This window comes from Oncorhynchus kisutch, linkage group LG18 (assembly GCF_002021735.2).
Source record: "Oncorhynchus kisutch isolate 150728-3 linkage group LG18, Okis_V2, whole genome shotgun sequence".
Classification (NCBI taxonomy): domain Eukaryota; kingdom Metazoa; phylum Chordata; class Actinopteri; order Salmoniformes; family Salmonidae; genus Oncorhynchus; species Oncorhynchus kisutch.
The window spans coordinates 51,182,723-51,201,057 of NC_034191.2; the positions used below are offsets into that span (position 1 = coordinate 51,182,723).

Sequence of the window (18,335 nt, forward strand, 5' to 3'; positions counted from 1 at the left end):
ATGCTATGTCTTGCTTGTTCTATGTTGCTATTGTCTATATTGTAATTGTTTTTAATAACCTGCCCAGGGACTGCGGTTGAAAATTAGCCGGTTGGCTAAAACCGGCACTTTTACTGAAATGTTGATTAATGTGCACTGTCCCTGTAAAAATAAAAATAAACTCAAACAAACTCAAACTCAAGAGTGCACTGTGAATGCAGAGGATTACAATTCCATTGGATTGGGGATAGTTTAACCAAAATATGCTACAAGACCTAGAATTGCCTTATGTGTATCCCACAAAAAAGGTTCACTGTTACAAGCTAACTTTTTAAATGAATTTAAGCAAAATTCCCCAAATTCCCTGGCTTAACTTCGCATGGAAAATTTCCAGAAAAATTCTGGACATTTACCGGAAAGTTTCCTGACCCTTTGTAACCCTAGTTGGCATAGACTGCATTCATGGTAAACGCTGCATATGTCGGTTCAATCGGAAATTACCTTTACATTTCTATCACGCAATTTGTAACTCTTCAGCGATACAGATGAATAGAGCACCTAATAAGCTTCTTTTTCTATCTCTCTCTACACTGCAGGATATCAGAAGCCTTCCCTGTGACCATATTCAGCCAGCTGGGCTGTGTGACCACTGCTGAACACTGTTGAACATGACTGAGCCCAACATGAGCCTAGTGACCACCAACATCAGCGGGGCCGGGAGCGACAACCTGGGGTATGGAACAGGGAACTTCTACCGTCCGTTTTCGGTGTTCAGCGTGCTAACCCTCACCCTGCTAGCCATGCTGGTGGTGGCCACCTTTGTTTGGAACCTCCTGGTTCTCCTCACCATCCTGAGGGTGCGGACCTTCCATCGTGTGCCCCACAACCTGGTGGCTTCCATGGCCATTTCAGACGTGATGGTGGCTGCCCTGGTCATGCCACTGAGCCTGGTACACGAGCTCAATGGGCGGCTGTGGAAGCTGGGCCGCGTGCTCTGCCAAGTGTGGATCTCCTTCGACGTGCTCTGCTGCACGGCCAGCATCTGGAACGTGACCGCCATTGCCCTGGACCGCTACTGGTCCATCACCAGACACTTGGAATACACGCTCAAGACTCGCAAGAGGATCTCCAATGTGATGATCGTACTCACCTGGCTGCTGTCCTCAGTCATCTCCCTGTCGCCACTGTTCGGCTGGGGGGAGACCTACTCAGAGGAGGGCATGGAGTGCCAGGTGAGCCAGGCACCCTCCTACACCATCTTCTCCACCTTCGGAGCGTTCTACCTGCCGCTGTGCGTGGTGCTCTTCGTCTACTGGAAGATCTACAAGGCGGCCAAGTTCCGCATCGGCTCGCGCAAGACCAACACCATCACGCCTATGGCTGAGGTGATTGAGGTACTTTTGTTACCATAGTCTTACCCCGTGCCAGGCGGGTAAAACTGGTTAGAATTACATTTGTAAAAAAAAAAATCTAAACAGTTTTTGGTTGTAATTATTTCTTTTTCAACTAGTTTTGCCCGCTGGATGGTTGGTTGTTCCATGTGGGATCCACATGGTGAACTACCAGTAGGCTAGCATGGCATTAATAATCAGATGATTTCATTACCTTATTATTACTTTGACACACTCGTAAAGCTCCTCTGGCATTTTTGACAGACCTAATCAACCCTGATCAATGTTCAGATAATGGTTGCCCATTCAAACACGATCTGAATCATTATCTGAATATACATCAATTATATCAGTGTCATTATACCTTTCTCATATATGCTGTTGCTCTCATATCGGTTGCTGGGCAATTAGTAGAAAACCATGTCATCTACACAACACATTCTGAGCTGTGTTCTGATGGTGTTGTGATGGTGCTGCAGGATGTGTATTGCTCTCTAACGCTTGTGTGTACTGTATCTCATACTCAACAGACCAAATCACATGGAGGCATGTACACAAGTATGTTTGTACATAGGCCCACACACACAAATACACACACACAAATATACACACAGAGGGTGGGAGATAATGTGTTCCCCACACAGACGGACATTTAATCCATGGCATTTAATCCAAGGAATAATCAAGAAGCAGTGGAAGGGCCTGGTATTAATGGCTATAGTGCCCAAGCTTGTTCAAATGGAGCTGCCTCCATGTTGCCTCCACAAGGGTTGGGGTCAATTCAAAAAAATTATATTATAAATTCTGGAATTCAAGCATGAAGTGGAGAATTTACTTGGAATTGAATTGGAATTGTAAAAATACATATAATTGGAATTGAATTGAAATTTAGACTGTCTGAATTGGAATGACATTTAAAACAAAAATTGAATGGAATTGCCATTTAGGCTGTCTGTATTGGAATTGATCAGGAATTGTAAAATATTGGAATTTAGAATTGTAAAACTTCAATTGTATTATAATTGTGCAAGTTCCAGTTACTGGAGTTGATTATTTAGCATTGAAATTGAATGCACGTGTTGTTTTAAATCATTTCAACACACTACTGTGAACACAATGTTTGATCAAATATTTATAACTATATACAGTACTGTATATGCATTACATTAAAATGTTTTCTAATGAGGATGTGCAATATGTTTCCAATGTATTTATTTTGGTCCCATTAAAGGGATAGTTCACCCAAATTTAATTTTGGTTTCCTTACCCTTAAGCAGTCTATGAACTACAACATTGTAATTTTGTAATTTGGGTGGACTATCCCTTAAGGATGCTTTGTTAATATACACTGAGTGTACACCTTTCTAATATTGAGTTCCACCCCCTTTTGTCCTCAGAACAGCCTCAATTTGTCAGGGCATGGACTCTACAAAAAAGTGTTCCACAGGGATGCTGGCCCATCTAGACTCCAATGCTTCCCACAGTTGTGTCAAGTTGGCTGGATATCCTTTGGGTGGTTGACCATTCTTGATACACACAGGACACTGTTGAGTGTGAAAAACCCAGCAGAGTTGTAGTTCTTGAAACACTCAAGCTGATATGCCTGGCACCTACAGTATTACCATCCCCCGTTCAAAGGCACAAATCTTTTGTTTGCTCATTCACCCTCTGAATGGCACACATACACAATCCATGTCTCAATTGTCTCAATAAGGGATCATAGCTTTCACCTGGATTTATCTGGTCAGTCTGTCATGGAAAGAGCAGGTGTTGTTAATGTTTGGTAACTCAGTGTATAGGGGCTTAATTCCCATATTGTTTACTAAATTATTCTTTATTGCTTACATTTTAGCTTTGGAAAAATATGTTTGAAATGGTTTCAGGGGGCTGATTAACACTTCCCAGCATGCATAAATTATTCGTTTGCACATTTATTTTTATCTACTCTGATCTGTTAGTAGTTGGATTTATTTTTGGCTTAGGTTGTCCTACCAATTTTATGCTCACTATCTTCTATAATCAGTCTGAAAGGAAAAGGTGGGTGATGAATTATTCCAAATCTTGTAAATGTGCCATTTGGCTGGATATCAATTAAGCAATAATACATGAGAGGCGTGTTATGTGTTATGACATTTTTATCATGGCTGTGATGTGGTCATAGCCATGAGGCGAAACCGGCTCAACTGTATTACAGTTTTTATACAATGGGTTACCAGCATTAAAATCAAGATTATTTCCCAAAACATCCTTTAAAAAAAATTTTTTTTAATGATGCTACATTCACTGAGACTGGATGTCAAGTGACATTTTAGGCGCTCTCTGGTCGTTAGTTCTATTCGTATTGACTGCCATGTAAAGCAAAACTACCCGAGCGCTGGTTGATAGTTCCAGAACCTTGGTTTCTAGGGAGGCTGTACATGGTTCTGAAAACAGCCCACGTCTGGTCTATGCGTAGGAAAATTGAATAACGGATCAAAACATTGTATAGGGGAGCTGTCCATGGTTCTGAAAACAGCACTGAAACATTGTAGCAAAGACATTACAACAACAGATAAGAATAGAAACCACAATGACAATTATTTTCATATAGTCACAGCACCGACAGCTATTAATTTATGATACTGAATTGCACATTTCCACGAGGCAGAGCTCATTCTCCTAGGTTCTCATAAATGCAGCCACGACGATTCTCTCTGTCTCTTTCCATTGGATTTTTGTGGTTCTTGGTTTCTTCATTTTTGTCTTTTATCACGAATGAGTCTGGCTTCAGTTTGTGATTTCCTTCATTGCGTCTTTGGCAAAAGTGCAACTGCAAATCAAACCACACCTTATTCAGTAGGTGGCGTATAAACTCCAGAGAATATTATCATTCTCCTGTTTTGAAACAGTTACCAGATCGATGTGCATACCCTTTTCTGACAGCCATTCCAGAAAGCACTTCACTGCCCAGTTGGTTTGTCTTGATGTAGCTAGCTTCTTCACTTTGCTCCTCTTCTATGTTGTCTATACCAGGGCTAACATTACAGATTTTTGCATGTCTAACGTTAAAGCTAAGCTCAGGTTGCTGGTCAACTTGCTCTTCTTCTTGTTTAATTTCTTTAATGTCCTCCTCCTCTTCTTGTTGGCACCATTCATTAAACATTAGTGGATAAAACAAATCAAGAGTAACTTTAAAATCATCCATGATGAGTTACAGGTGCTAAGACTAGTAGTTGTAAAAGTAGTTGTGGTAGTGTGTTGCTAGGTAACGATGTAAAGATTCCACTTTAAATGAACGTGGCCATGTGTATGTTTTCTCATTTATCATGGGCAGGAGAGGCTCTAACAATGGGAATTCGAAACCACCAGTTGTATAATTGGAATTAAACATCAGCCTGAAGGTCATCATCATTTCATAAAGTGGTGTGCAAATAAAATGATTTCTTATTGCTGTGATATGGATATAACAGATAATCAAACAGATAATCACCTGCTGGTATTTCAACATACTTATGAACACATAATTTTATGGAACCCTAGATAAAAGCTGAAAAAAGTGAATCCAATGACCTAGTCTTTGTCACTAATAAACACAATCATGGGTGAAAATTCTAACGTCTGTCCAAATACACACACATATTTGCATAAATCCCAGTGTGCCTTCAGAGTGAACTTCATAATTACCACTGTGTTTGCTTGTGATAGACATGGTTGTTTCATTCAATTCCCCTTCACTGGGTGCCTAAGTTATTATTTTATCCATGAAATCAAACCCTTTATGACAATACATCACATATCATATAAGGCTGTACCTCAACAGCCTAGTTTTACCATAACACACTGGTCTGAAAGTCTTGGTTTGTAGGCCACATTGGGCAAGTCACATTATGCTGGTTTGCAAAGTGATATGTAATTCCTATTGGAATCCAGACAGAGTGGGGCCGGTTGCACCAGTTGGTCATAAGTGGGTCATAACTCTACATCAGATGTTAAATGCGCTCTACATTGGACCTAAAAATGATACCTGTTGCGCCACCTGGGCGTAAGCCTTTCTACGCCTAGTAGAGACAGGCGTAGGGATTTAAATTAGGACTATATTCATCATGATACACAGAAAATAATAGCAATATTTAACAACATCAACAGGCTTTTCACGTTGCCTATGAGCCAATAGCAAAACAATACACCTGATGTATGCTACATTATAGCATGCTAAATGTGTCTGATCAGTGGTGGACTAGCAAACGAAGCCAGAGTTAAAATAGCCAATTACACAGATTAACATTCAGTGAAGCAAAACACATTCATTGGCCATCAGACAGGTCAAGGGCTTTTGGTTGGTAAATAGGCTAAGGTAATACACATGTAAATGACTAATTACCCACAACCTGCATTAAGAATAACTTCTAAGGTAGAGTAAATTATACAAAGGAGACCGATTTAACCATCTAAACTGGAACAACTATCTCAGCAACGGGTTCAATAAATCCAACTACTAACGGATTGTATTGGTTTAGAAAAACGTATGTTATTTATCTTTGTATAGCATGAGATCAATTAATCAATGTACATGCAAATACACAGATATTGAAACAAACAATTAAAAAAAAAATCTGCCTACAATAGAGCACGCTGGGAAATATAATAATAATGGGTGTGGTTTTGAGTTCCTCTGTGTTTAAACATGAATTAAGTCATGTCAGAAGCTAGTTGATTCATTACTTACCAACAAGAGCTGCAAATTCCAATAAAACTACATCACGTTTTGAAGTTCACTTTTCCTGCTTTTATCGAACAACACCATCATAACTCTAGCGAAAAAGTTTTGTGGGTCAGAGTGCAGTATTTATTTAGTTTCATAGCACAAACGTTTGTTAGCATGTTTCTCACACTGGTTTAAGCCGCGGATGGGTTGCCAAGCAACATGTGCCTCAGAGGGAGTCAGTCTGTATTGCACTACATTCCCATGAATTGTGAAACTGAACCGAGCAGCTAGCGTGACAGGTCATATGTTTTTGAAAAATGTCAGCTAATAGGGAGAAGTACCTAACAAAATAACAATATTATGGCATTCACTAATCACATATAATAGAGATTTCGGGAATATTTGTGGACACATTTCTTACTTACTCAACCTTCCATTCATTCAATTCCATTCAACTCTGGTTATTAACACCAACACTCAGGTTCTTTTACAGCACCGTGTTAATTTAAATCCTGAATTAATAAAGCTCTCATTTATGGAGAAGGAATTTCACTCTACCTTTAGTATTTTTGCTTTATTTGGACATACACATATTACGAAAGGTGGAGAAGGGAACTGAACCCTGTTCTGGGGGAGAACACATATGCTTGTTGCAGGGAGTGTTGCCAAACATGCCCACAGCTCTACAAGATTCTCTCACTTCTATCATGAATCTTGTTTCAAAATCGCATTTAAGCACTTAACGACATTATGTGTAAATGTTACATTGAATATAAATACAGTGGGGCAAAAAAGTATTTAGTCAGCCACCAATTGTGCAAGTTCTCCCACTTAAAAAGATGAGAGAGGCCTGTAATTTTCATCATAGGTACACTTCAACTATGACAGACAGAATGAGAAAAAAAAATCCAGAAAATCACAATGTAGGATTTTTAATGAGTTTATTTGCAAATTATGGTGGAAAATAAGTATTTGGTCACCTACAAACAAGAAAGATTTCTGGCTCTCACAGACCTGTAAGTTCTTCTTTAAGAGGCTCCTCTATCCTCCACTCGTTACCTGTATTGATGGCACCTGTTTGAACTTGTTATCAGTATAAAAGACACCTGTCCACAACCTCAAACAGTCACACTCCAAACTCCACTATGGCCAAGACCAAAGAGCTGTCAAAGGACACCAGAAACAAAATTGTAGACCTGCACCAGGCTGGGAAGACTGAATCCGCAATAGGTAAGCAGCTTGGTTTGAAGAAATCAACTGTGGGAGCAATTATTAGGAAATGGAAGACATACAAGACCACTGATAATCTCCCTCGATCTGGGGCTCCACGCAAGATCTCACCCCGTGGGGTCAAAATGATCACAAGAACGGTGAGCAAAAATCCCAGAACCACACGGGGGGACCTAGTGAATGACCTGCAGAGAGCTGGGACCAAAGTAACAAAGCCTACCATCAGTAACACATTACGCCGCCAGGGACTCAAATCCTGCATTGCCAGACGTGTCCCCCTGCTTAAACCAGTACATGTCCAGGCCCGTCTGAAGTTGACTCCCCATCCTGCATGCGTAATCATCGCCTGACACTAATTAGCATAACGCAACGGACATAAATATCCCTAGAAAATATTCCTATTCATGAAAATCACAAATTAAATATATTGAGACACAGCTTAGCCTTTTGTTAATCACCCTGTCATCTCAGATTTTCAAAATATACTTTACATCCAAAGCTAGACAAGCATTTGTGTAAGTTTATCGATAGCCTAGCATAGCATTTTGTCCAGCTTGCAGCAGGTAACTTGGTCACGGAAATCAGAAAAGCAATCAAATTAAATCGTTTACCTTTGATGAACTTCGGATGTTTTCACTCACAAGACTCCCAGTTAGCTAGCCAATGTTGCTTTTTTCCAAAAATATTATTTTTGTAGGCGAAATAGCTCCGTTTGTTCTTCACGTTTGGCTGAGAAATCGCCCAGAAATTGCTGTCACGAAAACGGCGAAAAAATATTCCAAATTAGCTCCATAATATCGACAGAAACATGGCAAACGTTGTTTATAATCAATCCTCAAGGTGTTTTTCAAATATCTATTCGATAATATATCCGTCGGGACAATTAGTTTTTCAATAGGAGATTGAAGATAGATAGAGTAGAGTAGAGTAGATAGAGTAGAGTAGATAGATAGAAGATAGATAGATAGAGATAGAGATAGAGAGTCACCCTGGGAGCCATCAGGTGACCACTTACGCAATGTAGCCGCCTACGGCTATTCTTCAACATAAATGCGTAAAACTACGTCACAATGCTGTAGATACCTTGGGGAAGCTGGTTGATAGCACATTCACAGCTCAATAGGGACTCATTGGAATGCAGCGCTTTCAAAATATGGGGCACTTCCAGATTGGATTTTTCTCAGGCTTTCGCCTGCAACATCAGTTCTGTTATACTCACAGACAATATCTTTACAGTTTTGGAAACGTTAGAGTGTTTTCTATCCTAAGCTGTCAATTATATGCATATCCTAGCATCTTATCCTGACAAAATATTCCTTTTTAAACGGGAACGTTTTTTTTCTTCCAAAAATGAAAATAATGCCCCTAGAGTCGCAACAGGCTAGAGAGCATTTGGATGATCCAGAAGAAGATTGGGAGAATGTCATATGGTCAGATGAAACCAAAATATGACTTTTTGGTCAAAACTCAACTCGTCGTGTTTGGAGGACAAAGCATGCTGAGTTGCATCCAAAGAACACCATACAGTGCCTTGCGAAAGTATTCGGCCCCCTTGAACTTTGCGACCTTTTGACACACTTCAGGCTTCAAACATAAAGATATAAAACTGTATTTTTTTGTGAAGAATCAACAACAAGTGGGACACAATCATGAAGTGGAACGACATTTATTGGATATTTCAAACTTTTTTAACAATCAAAAACTGAAAAATTGGGCGTGCTAAATTATTCAGCCCCTTTAAAAGTTAATACTTTGTAGCGCCACCTTTTGCTGCGATTACAGCTATAAGTCGCTTGGGGTATGTCTCTATCAGTTTTGCACATCGAGAGACTGAAATTTTTTCCCATTCCTCCTTGCAAAACAGCTCGAGCTCAGTGAGGTTGGATGGAGAGCATTTGTGAACAGCAGTTTTCAGTTCTTTCCACAGATTCTCCATTGGATTCAGGTCTGGACTTTGACTTGGCCATTCTAACACCTGGATATGTTTATTTTTTAACCATTCCATTGTAGATTTTGCTTTATGTTTTGGATCATTGTCTTGTTGGAAGACAAATCTCCGTCCCAGTCTCAGGTCTTTTGCAGACTCCATCAGGTTTTCTTCCAGAATGGTCCTGTATTTGGCTCCATCCATCTTCCCATCAATTTTAACCATCTTCCCTGTCCATGCTGAAGAAAAGCAGGCCCAAACCATGATGCTGCCACCACCATGTTTGACAGTGGGGATGGTGTGTTCAGGGTGATGAGCTGTGTTGCTTTTACGCCAAACATAACGTTTTGCATTGTTGCCAAAAAGTTCCATTTTGGTTTCATCTGACCAGAGCACCTTCTTCCACATGTTTGGTGTGTCTCCCAGGTGGCTTGTGGCAAACTTTAAACAACACTTTTTATGGATATCTTTGCCACTCTTCCATAAAGGCCAGATTTGTGCAATATACGACTGATTGTTGTCCTATGGACAGAGTCTCCCACCTCAGCTGTAGATCTCTGCAGTTCATCCAGAGTGATCATGTGCCTCTTGGCTGCATCTCTGATCAGTCTTCTCCTTGTATGAGCTGAAAGTTTAGAGGGACGGCCAGGTCTTGGTAGATTTGCAGTGGTCTGATACTCCTTCCATTTCAATATTATCGCTTGCACAGTGCTCCTTGGGATGTTTAAAGCTTGGGAAATGTTTTTGTATCCAAATCCGGCTTTAAACTTCTTCACAACAGTATCTCAGACCTGCCTGGTGTGTTCCTTGTTCTTCATGATGCTCTCTGCGCTTTTAACGGACCTCTGAGACTATCACAGTGCAGGTGCATTTATACGGAGACTTGATTACACACAGGTGGATTGTATTTATCATCATTAGTCATTTAGGTCAACATTGGATCATTCAGAGATCCTCACTGAACTTCTGGAGAGAGTTTGCTGCACTGAAAGTAAAGGGGCTGAATAATTTTGCACGCCCAATTATTCAGTTTTTGATTGGTTAAAAAAGTTTGAAATATCCAATAAATGTCGTTCCACTTCATGATTGTGTCCCACTTGTTGTTGATTCTTCACAAAAAAATACAGTTTTATATCTTCATGTTTGAAGCCTGAAATGTGGCAAAAGGTCGCAAAGTTCAAGGGGGCTGAATACTTTCGCAAGGCACTGTACCTACTGTGAAGCATGGGGGTGGAAACATCATGCTTTGGGGCTGTTTTTCTGCAAAGGGACCAGGATGACTGATCCGTGTAAAGGAAAGAATGAATGGGGCCATGTATCGTGAGATTTTGAGTGAAAACCTCCTTCCATCAGCAAGGGCATTGAAGATGAAACGTGGCTGGGTCTTTCAGCATGACAATGATCCCAAACACAAGCATTTCAAGGTCCTGGAGTGGCCTAGCCAGTCTCCAGATCTAAACCCCATAGAAAATCTTTGGAGGGAGTTGAAAGTCCGTGTTGCCCAGCAACAGCCCTAAAACATCACTGCTCTAGAGGAGATCTGCATGGAGGAATGGGCCAAAATATCAGCAACAGTGTGTGAAAACCTTGTGAAGACTTACAGAAAACGTTTGACCTCTGTCATTGCCAACAAAGGGTATATAACAAAGTATTGAGATAAACTTTTGTTATTGACCAAATACTTATTTTCCACCATCATTTGCAAATAAATTCATTAAAAATCCTACAATATGATTTTCAGGATTTTTTTTCTCATTTTGTCTGTCATAGTTGAAGTGTACCTATGACAAAAATTACAGGCCTCTCTCGTCTTGTTAAGTGGGAAAACTTGCACAATTGGTGGCTGACTAAATACATTTTTGCCCCACTGTAAATGTGTTTTAGGTGTGTCCCTATCTCATAAAAAAAGGTTTGATGATTTGTGTAATTGTTTTTACAGCATGGAGCATTGTTTCCCACAATGTGCCAAACAATTCAGAGACATTTTTTAACAGCTTTAGCTTGTCAATGATATTCAATAATTGGGATAATGTTTTACATCTTTATGATTCTATGTTTTAATATGAAAACCATCGTATTGTCTTATTTTATATATTTAACATTTTAAGATAATTCCCTTAAGTCCTGAGAGTTTTCAGAATTCAGGAGACATTTTGAGGTTTACCAGGAATCCCTCTTAGTTTGTTATTTGGTAAAGTTGGTCTTTGGAATCTGCCATGAATTGAGGTAGTAGGGTTCAGTTTGGATTGAGTTGAAAGAAGGGAAGGAATTTAATTATGTGAATTGTTGTGGCAGAATATTGAATTAGGAATTGTATTTTTTTCTTGACTTAGAATTGATGGAATGTATAGGGAGATGGAATTGAATTTAAATTGAATTTGTGGAAATGACCCAAACCCTGGCCTCTACTCTCTCTGGCTATATTCAATAAGTAAACAGCAGCATACACTTTTAAGTTCCACGGGTTTTTTAAGAGAATTGGCTGCTTACAAAACAGCTCAAATGTATTGCGGCTATTTCACTGATTTGGAGATGGTTGAAAGTAGACGTCTTATAGACTGGTAGGTCATTGGGAAATATCCTTTAGCTTTCGTATGTTTTATTAAATTATACATAATTCAAACAATAGAAACTAATTGGCACCTAGCATGAATATTTATCACCATTATACACCCTCAGTAAACACTCCCTCTAGTTTTCACATAAATTAATTAGACAGTCAACTATCACCCTCTAGAACTGTGGTATTTCAGCTGAATTAGCTTAGTCAAATCATTTTCTATGGAGAAAAGTTAGGCTGTTTTATCTGTGGTATGATAGTTTGTATACATGGGTGTTTGGATCAAGGTCAGCCCAGGTAACAGCGTGTACAAAAGGAGTCGTGAATATTAGGTGTGATAACATCTAAACACAAGGAAGCACGCAGACCGCGGTAGGAGCCCTACTGGAAATTTCACAGCATTAACACATCCTAACATGTTCCATGGCATAACTTGATAACCTGTTTCCAATACATTTGAAATGTATTTAGGAACAACAAACGCTAGCATTTCAGGGGTTTGTGAACACAAATACAGGTTGAATACTTGTTTACGTGGTACAATGACATTTGTTAGAGTGTAATTATTATACTTGCAACACGTTTTTAACATGACTGTGTCCGGTAGGGTATCTCTGAATGCACTTCAAGCGGGCTTACTTTCAAACCATGTTTAAACGCAATCCCCAACCCCCTGGTATGGCTCAGTAGAGTAGAACCACTGTGTTCTAATAGGAAATTATATGGATATTTAGACTACTGCTACTTGGTATATAAAAATAATCAGCTATGTTTAATCCAGTTGAGACTATCAAGCAATATCAAACAGGGTTGTTATTGCTTATGTCTTGTGTATTACTTTCGTTTGAAAGTAAGCATTTCGCTACACTCGCATTAACATCTGCTAACCATGTGTATGTGACAAATAAAATTTGATTTGATTTGATGTCTTCAAGAGATTCTCCTGTACTTTTGGTTACTTTATAGCCAGTAGTTCTGAAAGTAGCACTCACAGGCTAAAAGTGGTCCCGGAAAATTGCGTAATATGTCACATGCAGTGCATGCGGAAAGTATTCAGACACCTTGACTTTTTCAACATTTTGTTACGTTACAGCTTTATTCTAAAAAAAATTTTTATTTTTATATAAAAATTTAAAACTGAAATATCACATTGACATAAGTATTCAGACCCTTTACTCAGTACTTTGTTGAAGCGCATTTGGCAGCAATTACAGTCTTCTTAGGTATGACGCTACAAGCTTGGCACACCTGTATTTGGGTGTTTCTCCCATTCTTGTCTACAGATCCTCTCAAGCTTTGTCAGGTTGGACGAGGAGCATTGCTGCACAGCTATTTTCAGGTCTCTCCAGAGATGTTCGATTCGGTTTGTTCATTTGTGTAATGCTTTTTAGAGCATTGAGCATTGTTTCAAACCATATGAGAAGAAGAAAGCATTAAACAGCTTTAGCTTATCAATGATATTCAATAATTGGATGAGTTTCTTGGGATAATGTTTTACATCTTTATGATTATATGTTTTAATATGAATGTTATTGTATTTTTTTATATATATTTAACATTGTAAAGCTAATTCCTGAGAGTTTTCAGAATTCAGGAGACATTTTGAGGTTTACCAGGAACATTTCCTCTTAGTTCGTTAATAGGTAAAGTTGGTCTTTAGATTGGGTGTTCCGGGCTCAGGCTGGGACACTCAAGGACATTCAGAGACATTCATTGGACATTCATTGTCCCCGAAGCCACTCCTGCTATGTCTTGCCTGTGTACTTAGGGTCGTTGTCCTGTTTGAAGGTGAACCTTTGCCCCAGTCTGTCATCCTGAGCACACTGGAGCAGGTTTTCCTCAAGGATCGCTTTGTACTTTGCTCCGTTTATCTTTCCCTCGATCCTGTCTAGTCTCCCAGTCCCTGCCACTGAAAAACATCCCCACAGCAAGATGCTGCCACAACCATGCTTCACCGCAGGGATGGTGCCAGGTTTCCTCCAGATGTGACACTTGGCATTCAGAGAATCTTGTTTCTCATTGTCTGAGAGTCTTTAGGTGCCTTTTGGCAAACTCCATGAAGGCTGTCATGTACCTTTTATTGAGGAGTGGCTTCCGTCTGGCCACTCTACCATAAAGGCCTGATTGGTGGAATGGTGCAGAGATGCTTGTCCTTCTGGAAGGTTCTCCCATCTCCACAGAGGAACTCTAGAGCTCTGTCAGGTTGACCATTGGGTTCTTGGTCACCTCCCTGACCAAGGCCCTTCTCTCCCAATTGCTCAGTTTGGCTGGGCGACCAGCTCTAGGAAGAGATGGAGGTAACTGTGTTCTTGGGAACCTTCCATGCTGCAGAATTTTTTTGGTACCCTTCCCCAGATCTGTGACTTGACACAATCCTGTTTCGGAGCTCTGCAGACAATTCCTTCAACCTCATGGCTTAGTTTTTCCTCTGACATGCACTGTCAACTGTGGGACCTTAGGTGTGTGTCTTTCCAAATGATGTCCAAACAATTGAATTTACCACAGGTGGTGTCACGTTCTGACCCTAGTTATTGTGTTATTTGTTTGTTTTAGTTGGTCAGGACGTGAGTTGGGTGGGCATTCTATGTTTTGTGTTTCTAGGTTGGTTTTCTGTGTTCGGCCTAGTATGGTTCTCAATCAGAGGCAGGTGTCGTTAGTTGTCTCTGATTGAGAATCATACTTATGTAACAGTATAACTTTAGACCGTCCCCTCGCCCATACCCGGGCACGAACCAGGGACCCTCTGCACACATCAACAACAGTCACCCACGAAGCATCGTTACCCATCGCTCCACAAAAGCCGCGACCCTTGCAGAGCAAGGGGAACTACTACTTCAAGGTCTCAGAGCAAGTGACGTCACTGATTGAAACACTATTTAGCGCGCACCGCTAACTAAGCTAGCCGTTTCACATCCGTTACACTTAGGTAGCCTGGGTTTCACTGTTGTTTTGTGGGTGATTGTTTCCGTGTCTGTGTTTGTTCGCCACACGGTACTGTTTCGGTTTTGTTCACGTTTATTGTTTTGTATTCATTGAGTGTTCAGTTTATGTTTTTAAGTAAACAACCATGAACACTTACCACGCCGCATCTTGGTCCGATCCTTGCTACACCTCCTCTTTAGACGAAGAGGAGAAAACCCTTACAGGTGGACTCCAATCAAGTTGTAGAAACATCTCAAGGACAATCAATGGAAACAGGATGTACTCTGAGCTCAATTTCGAGTCTCATAATATAGGGTCTGAATACTTATGTAAATAATGTATTTCTGTTATTTATTTTTAATACATTTGCTAAATATCTCAAAAAAACACATTATGGGGTTTTGTGTGTAGATTGCTGAGGATTAAAAAAAAATATATAATCTATTAAGAATAAGTCTCTAATGTAACAAAATGTGGGAAAAGTCAAGGGGTCTGAATACTTTCCGAAGGCACTGTATGTGCAGTTATGTGCACCATGTTATTGCTCTCTCTTTCTCTCTCTTCTGTGTCCATTGAATTATTGGGCCCGATATCTGTACTTAAAGTATTACATCCATATACACTGTCAAAGAGGCAATCTTGGATTCAATCAACAACAAAGTGTACACTGAGGGATGGAACTAGAGAAATGTAACCAATATCAAATTCACAGACAGATCTATGGATGCAAGGACTGGCCATGAATGAGATAAAAAGTACACAATGTATCTTGTGTGGTGATGTGGTAAGACAGTTGAACTAAGTTTGTGAGGCATTTATAAATTATATTCTTCAAGAATCAATGGCTATATTTCATCAAAGCACACTAATTGGCCCAGATTCCCCTTCAAACTGCAACCCCTTTTTCCACAGTACCTCAGGGTTCAATATACTCTACCCTTCAATTTGGCATCAGCCACTTCCCCCTAGACCCTGTGCTTTTAACCCATATCCTCTCCTGCAAATGGAATGAATCTCTCCATTTGTCTCCCTGGCCTCCTGACCCTTATTGATTTCTGTAAGAATGTACTTTTTCACACCAACGTCAACTAATTCTGACTAAGCTCTTTATACATCTCTACATTTCAGTCTTAGAGCACCTGGTGTTATTGTTGCTGCCAATAGGCTGCCGGCCTACCTGCCACTCTAGTTTTAATATGGCCAGGTCGCAATTGTAAATGAGAACTTGTTCTCAACTTGCCTACCTGGTTAAATAAAGGTAAAATAAATAAATAAATAAATACCAGGGACCGCGTCCCTATTTAGTGCACTTCTTTTGACCACGGCCCATAGAGGGCCTTTTTCAGACGCGCAACCCAGATGTGATCTGCTGGGAGGAAAGTGTAGGTTTGTAAACAGCTCATGCATGATGACCTGCATCGGTCAGGTGTAGAGACAATCACTATTTCATCAGGCTCCTTATAACAGGGCGGGTGCCTGGAGAGGAGAAATGGGCGGAAAGATTGAAGGATGGTGTTTTCATTCCATTTATTCTGTGTGAGGCTGATGGCTTTTGATTTAATTTGATTTATTAGGATCCTCATTAGCAGACGCCAATGGTGACAGCTAGTCTTACTGGGCTCCGACATATAACGAAAACACATTACAGACAAAAGACTTTACATACAGACAACAAGTAGGTGTTGTGAGAGAGGAGAGGCGTTGTGAGGAGAGGCGTTGTGCCATGAGGTGGTTCTTTCTTTGTTTTTTAAACCAGGTTTGCTGCTTGAGTTCTGCCGGGGCTTGTAGTTTATGACCTGTAGCGTGGCTGATTGATTCATCAGACACTATTTTGCTTGTTTTTGATTGATACGTTTATTGTCTTGCCCACAAGGTTCAACTATCTGTCTAGTTGCTCAATTATCTAATTCATTGGCTTGTTCTTTTACTGATGAGTATCAATTTGATGACTGTTTGATTGACTAAGTGACTAATTGACTGAGAAAAAAATAAGTTATGGCTTATGTAAAATGAACAAATGTAAAACTGACCGCCTGCAATTAAAAACAGATTGATTGGTCGGTTCTTTAATTTCTTAATTGGTTGACTGATTGGATTGACTAACTGATTGGCTGACTGTTTGATTGACAGGTGAAGGAGGCATCGGGGCAGCCCCAGATGGTGTTTACTGTGCGCCACGCTACGGTGACCTTTCAGATGGACGGCGACACGTGGCGCGAGCAGAAGGAGAAGAAGGCGGCGCTGATGGTGGGCATACTGATCGGCGTCTTCGTCCTCTGCTGGATCCCCTTCTTCCTCACAGAGCTCATCATCCCACTGTGCCACTGCGACATTCCGCCCATCTGGAAGAGCATCTTCCTGTGGCTGGGCTACTCCAACTCCTTCTTCAACCCACTAATATACACAGCTTTCAACAAGAACTACAACAACGCCCTGAAGAACCTGTTCTCCCGCCAACACTAAGCCTGGGGATGAGGGCTGGAGGACGAGGGCTGGAGGACAAAACTGACAGTGTAAAATTACGGTTAAAATCAGCGGGTCCTATCGTCTCTGACCACAGAACATTGGCCATCATTTTCGTTTCATTTAACACTGAGGCTGGGGCAGAGACTAAGGCTGAGACCACAGGAGTTTGGTGGCACCTTAATTGGGGAGGACGAGCTTGTGGTTAATGGCTGGAGCAGAATAAGTGGAATGGTATCAAATACATCAAACAAATGGTGTCCACGTGTTTGATGCCCTTCCATTCGTGCCATTCCAGCCATAATTATGAGCCATCCTCCCCTCAGCAGGCTCCTGTGGCCGAGACTAAGGTTGGGGATAAGGCAGAGGCAGAGAATGGGGCTGAGGCTCAGGCTCAAGCTGAACCACACGAACAGCCACTTCACCAGGAGGCTAGGTCTGTCAGAGCTAGAGAGCAAATCTGACAAACCAGCACAGGCTCTATTAGCGTCTCCTTTCCCAACTCTGCATCAACCAAGTTCTTGCGAATCAGCTTGTTGAAAGACTTTCAGAACTTTTAGTTTTATTTGTCACAAATTTGAAAAAACTATCAAAAAGTTAATTTACATAACAATAATGAGGCTATATACAGGGGGTACCGAGCCAATATGCAGGGGTACAGGTTAGTCGAGGTAATATGTAAAGTGACTATGCATAGATAATAAACAGCAAGTAGCAGCAATGTAGAAACAAAGGAGTGGGGTCAATGGAAATAGTCCGGGTGGCCATTTGTTTAGTTGTTCAGCAGTCTTATGGCTTTGGTTGTAGAAGCTGTTAAGGAGCCTTTTGGTCCTAGACTCTGCGCCACAGAACCACTTGCCATGCAGTAGCAGAGAGAACAGTCTAGGACTTGGGTGACTGGAGTCTTTGACAATCTTTCTCTGACACCGCCTAGTATATAGGTTCTGGATGTCAGAAAGCTTGGCCCCAGTGATGTACTGGGCAGTGCGCACTATCCTAGCGCCTTATGGTTGGATGCCGAGCAGTTGCCATACCAGTCAACAGGTCAGGATGCTCTCGATGGTGCAGCTGTATAACTTTTTGAGGATATGGGACTCATTCCAAATTTTTCAGTCTCCTGAGGGAAAAAGTTGTTGTGCCCTCTTCACAACTATCTTGGTGTGTTTGGACCATGATTGT

General features: G+C 40.7%; 1 protein-coding gene across 1 annotated transcript in view; it reads left to right on the forward strand.

The window, feature by feature from the left end:
• LOC109908719 (5-hydroxytryptamine receptor 5A) overlaps nucleotides 1–17,783 on the forward strand; it is a 43,038-nt gene extending 25,255 nt beyond the window's left edge. The window contains exons 2-3 of the mRNA XM_031795264.1: nucleotides 576–1,373; nucleotides 16,824–17,783. Of these exons, the coding sequence (XP_031651124.1) occupies nucleotides 648–1,373; nucleotides 16,824–17,156 (1,059 nt within the window). The 5' untranslated portion in view covers nucleotides 576–647 and the 3' untranslated portion in view covers nucleotides 17,157–17,783. The remainder of the gene's footprint in view (nucleotides 1–575; nucleotides 1,374–16,823) is intronic.
• Nucleotides 17,784–18,335: the final 552 nt, after the last annotated feature.